This window comes from Nansenia antarctica (genome assembly GCF_963989245.1).
Source record: "Nansenia antarctica genome assembly, chromosome: 10".
Lineage (NCBI taxonomy): Eukaryota > Metazoa > Chordata > Actinopteri > Argentiniformes > Microstomatidae > Nansenia > Nansenia antarctica.
This window is the reverse complement of record NC_137680.1, coordinates 19,602,364-19,607,507: the sequence shown is the minus strand read 5'-3', so window position 1 is coordinate 19,607,507 and position 5,144 is coordinate 19,602,364. Positions and strand designations below refer to the sequence as shown.

Genomic DNA, 5,144 nt, shown 5'->3' with positions numbered 1-5,144 from the left:
TGCCCTAATTCATTTGCGTATTTTAAGAGTTCATAAGACAAGAAAAAAAGAGAATATAGGCATTTTTAAGAATCGTTTCTGGGGCATTTTAACAAATTAAACATGGTACTCTGCTTCGCCCTATAAGCATCTAGGAGCCTGTGCTTACCAATCAATTGGTACAGTGAAACAGAGCAAGGCTACGTTAGCGTGGAGACCTGCAGTCTCGCTTTATTTCTGGATATTGGGACCACTCTACAATGTCATATCCACAATTTGGATATCCCTACTCGTCTGCACCACAAGTAAGTTTTGCTTTATTGAATATTAACGGAATATTCGTCTGGATTTCGTCAGTATTGATTATTATATTGATTATGTTATCCTTTTATGCACTTTCAACACGAAAGGGGAAAACAGAGTGCCTTGATGTACGGTATCGGAAATGTATTACGTTACCTAAATGACTAGTGGTACCTGTGTTCTTTGAACGATAAAGGTAAGAGGGGTAATAAGAAACCAGGGCACCCCGACCTTCCTTTAAAAGATTTATTCAAGATAATGGCCTTGGAATGTCCACCATATGTTTATCTTCTCTGAAATCCACACATGCCAACTTGTTTTGTGGACATGTGTAGCAGGGGCTTGATAGATAACCCAACTGTTGTTTTTTGGCAATGGTCCATAAAAACCTTGTCTTTTGGGGGGTATGCATATGGGTATTCTGAAAACATGGTTGGATGTGTTAGATATGCAGAATGTTATGCAATAAACATGTTTTTCCAAAAATGAAGGAGATTAACGCAAGGGTTTAACGCGCAATTTAACTTCAATATCAATTTTTCGAGACATACTTGATGAACAACTTGCTGTTTTCTTGTGCCTTTCAGTTCCTCATGACAACCAACTCTTTGACAACTTGCTGCGAATCAAGCGGCAGATCCATCTCGGACCCCAGCGTGGCAGCCTCAGCCCAAGCCCCAGTTTATTGCCCCGTTTACGAGAGTAGACTGTTGGCCACCGCCAGGCACGAGCTCAGTTCCGCTGCGGCTTTAGGCGTCTATGGGAACCCCTACACGAGCAGTCAAGGCTATGGAAACTATGTTACATATGGCACCGATCCGTCCGCTTTCTACTCGCTGGTAAGCCGTTCATCTGATCTTTATCATGCATGGCATTGATTAATATAACCGCGTAGACGACAGCAGTCACAGAGCATGCACCTTTACGCACACGTTGTGACTGTTGCCTTCTCATAGTACAATACTGTATTGTAGCTTTGTTTTAATAAGACAGAAGTGTGATCGAATGCAAATGCAAGAATAACTTTGTAATGGCATATGCTATAGTTAAGTTTTGCAAACGACTGTAGGCTGCAGTAGTGCTACTGAAATGTGTTGATGGCTTAATTGTGATTGATATAACTGACGACAGTCATATGCACTTATCATATTTCCTCCAGTAAGTCATTCGTTCTCATCTCCAGTTGTATACATATATCTTTACTTTTTTTATTCAACAACATTGCACGCATAATTTAAACTTATTTGTCGAAATGTAAAGTGTGCGTTGCAATTGGTTCGCTTGACGTTGTGAGTGAAATGTATACCGTTATTGAATAATATGCCTCTATAGTGTGACATCCTCTTGACAGACTGTCTGTTTTATTACAGGGTGCATTCGATACAAAAGATGCAACAGCCTCTGCGCATGCGGGGATAACCCAGGCAGCTGCCTACTATCCCTATGATCCTACGTTGGGACAGTATCAATACGACAGGTAGCCTATGTTCATCTCATCTGTAAAGAAATGTGATTGCGTCATTTCAGGAACATATCACTTTGTTACTGTTGCATGTGCAATCATTACATCTTATATGTTGTTTTCGTGTTTATTGATATAGATATTGTGACACCATAATTCTGAATGCATTGACAACCAAAAGTGGGAGAAAAAAACATGTGTGTCCAGGCCAGCAATTCAACTATAAGTATCATACTGTTCATTGTATAATATTCACATAATCTGTTGATGAGACGCTAAAGTAACACATGACAAGTGTAGTTTACAGTATATATAGTTTACAGGAAGTCACAGGAATATCATTTACAGGTTTAGGATGTATCCCATCCCTGGCTTAAAGTAGCCTAGCGGGCCTGAGGTGCTGAAATATTACAAATACTTTGCTATCTGGGGCCCTTTTACCTGAGGCTCCATCATTACACTCAATCAAGCAATGGTACACTGGTTTATCTTTCTGGATGAACAGTCAGAGGAGCAGCACTTCTTTCCATTTACCTCTCCTTGCAGTGCATGACCTCAGACACACAACTGAATAACGCTCTTATGAAAACCTCCCACGAGATGGTTGTTGAGCTCTACAGTATATAAATCAACACTGTGCATTTTAAATGTACAAGCCATTTGAGTATAGCGGGCTCTACAAACCACTATTTGCTTCAGTGTCCCATAGACTACTGTACAGTGTCCCATGCATAGACTACTGTAACATCTCTTGTTTCGTGAGTGAGTCAATATCGTCATCTTCACTGACAGATATGGATCCATGGATGGAGGGACAAGAAGGAAAAATGCTACGCGTGAAACAACCAGCACCCTCAAAGCGTGGCTACAGGAGCACAGGAAGAACCCTTACCCCACCAAAGGAGAGAAGATCATGTTGGCCATCATCACTAAGATGACCCTCACCCAGGTCTCCACATGGTTCGCCAACGCCAGGAGGAGACTCAAGAAGGAGAACAAGATGACGTGGCCTCCCAGGAACAAGTGCTCTGATGAGAAGAGATATGATGAAGACGATGAGGGGTCTCAAGATGAGCAAATCAAAAGCGAGAACAATGATGATGGTCAGTTCCTCAGCTAAGACTGCATGAGTAACAAGCTTTGAGGATTGATAGTGACGAAATGTGTATTATCACATAAACTTATAAGCTCTCCTGCAATGTCTGTAGTTCAACTTTATCCATTTGAATAGGCTTTATACAACTGCTAGGCCTAAACTTGTTTCATCGTGATGTCAGCTTAAATGACACATGAAAGTGGTGACTGTTAGCAGACACCTTTATCCAAAGAGACTTACAACAAGTACATTTGTCTAAGTAGGCGATCATCTATATCAGTCATCATAAAACAAACAAATCTATGCTAGGACAAGGGGCCATTGGCAGTCACAATGCTGGAAGAAGGAAGAATATTTTTGGGGGTTGTTTGTTTTGTATTTCATTTTTATTTACAGTAGGGAAACTGTAGAGGGGGATAGTGGGGATGAGGAGTTCTTTAGGAGGGGCAGTCAAGATGTAGTCTGAAGAGATGACAGTTATAATTTGATTATCATTGTATTCCAATTGTATCACTTATGTCTCCTGTCTCATTCACTTCCAGAGAGCCGAAGTCGGGATGATAAAGATTTGCAGCTCAGCGACTTGGAGGACTTTGACACGATTGAATCGGAGAACTCCGAATGTGAGCTCAAACATCAGTATCACATGAATACCCACATGACGACGACTGATTGTCCGAACGATCACATGAAAGACACGTCGTTAAAGATCACCATTCCACTTTCTCTGGGCGGGGAGGAGGAGGAGGACTTGAGTAAAACCTGTCTGAAAACTACCTCAGAGGATTGTGAGCACGAGATAAACAACAGGCAAGCAAAAACATGCTATCAACAAAGCCACCAAATACTTGAGGGCAAACCAAGAATCTGGTCGTTAGCCCAAACGGCGACGTCTTTGAACCAGACTGAGTATCCGTCGTGTATGCTCAGATGTCAGCCGGCCATGCCCCCGTCTCCCGCGGCCGCTTCGCCTGATGTGCATGTCCCAGACAGGCAGCAGGACTCTCCGGTCACAACTCTCAGAAACTGGGTCGACGGGGTTTTCCATGACCCCTTGTTTAGGCATAGCACGTTGAATCAAGCATTGACCAACACCACCGTTTCTTGGACCACGACCAAAGGCTCGATTCTGGAGACAGGTGCGCTCGATCGCGATGTGATCAAAGGACATGCATCCTTGCAGCACCAGGGATCCACTAAGGACAGTATGAATTTCCCCAAAACTGCGAACAAACTCTTCTGCTCATAACAAACCAAATGTCCCTTTATGCCTAGTTGCAAAAGACTGTTGTGGGGTAATGCCACTGATTGGGGGGTATTAACACGAGTTGTTGAACTCAGAACGATTTGTTCATAAAGTTGGATACGGCTTTTTTTTTCTTTTCTTTTTTTCTAGCAAGGATATATTTATGTACTATTATATTGGCATTTCACTGGTGAAACTTCCAAACGGGATTCGTTTGAGCGTATTGATATTTCGTTGAAACGCACGTACAAACTATGTAAATGTATAACTGAAAGTTTACATTTGAAAAAAAAGTTTACAAGATTGTTTTCTTAAAGCATGCAAATGTTAATGATTTTTATCCTTTAGAACTCAGCCATCGTTAATCGATAGCTTGTGATTATCACTGTTGAAAGAAAAAAAAAGTCACACAAAATGCACAGTTCTCCCGAAATTGAAGGAATGTGTTTCAAGTTTGTTCACAAAAATAAATGGTCGGTTTCTGAGGAGTACTTGTGTTAAGATTGCGTCAATGGTGGTTGCTGTCCTTGGTGCTGAAATCTTAGGAATTTCGAATTTGCAGCCACGAAATACCTGTCAGTAACCTATCCGTCTATTTTGTTGTTGTTAAACTTGCCTTTGTCATCATTTAGAAATCTGCCTGTTTGTGAAATAGAAAGGACAGCGTACGTTTAACATAACCCAACAGTGCTGCTTCATATGCTGCAGGGGCCCCATTTTACACAGGCAGCAATGTGGAAATATGACAGTCAAAAACGTGATGTTTCCTAAAGCTGTAATCATAAATCTATTTTTTTAGAGAAAACATTCACTCTCACTCACTGACAGTGAAAATGAGAGTAAGCCTTCAAGACCAATATCAGACCGGAAGATCAGGCTCATTAATCCTCCCTAAACAGCCTGTAATTGGGATGTACGCAGTCATATTTCATGTCAAGAGTATTGATTTTCACACTCTTCTTGATAATATTGTCGAAACATCTAAACCTCCACACTGATCCAGCTGTCAAAAGGGTAAGTTATTCGCTATATGGCCGCTAATGTGCAACGGCAGCAAT

The 5,144-nt window shown here is 41.4% G+C and overlaps 1 protein-coding gene across 1 annotated transcript; it reads left to right on the top strand.

Moving 5' to 3' along the window:
- Positions 1-239: 239 nt before the first annotated feature.
- On the top strand, positions 240-4,089 carry irx4a (iroquois homeobox 4a; the record flags this gene model as incomplete). The annotated part of the gene is made up of 5 exons (XM_080541347.1): positions 240-284; positions 870-1,121; positions 1,653-1,759; positions 2,537-2,847; positions 3,383-4,089. The coding sequence occupies 5 exons, from the start codon at positions 240-242 to the stop codon at positions 4,087-4,089; spliced, it is 1,422 nt and encodes a 473-aa protein (XP_080397473.1).
- Positions 4,090-5,144: the final 1,055 nt, after the last annotated feature.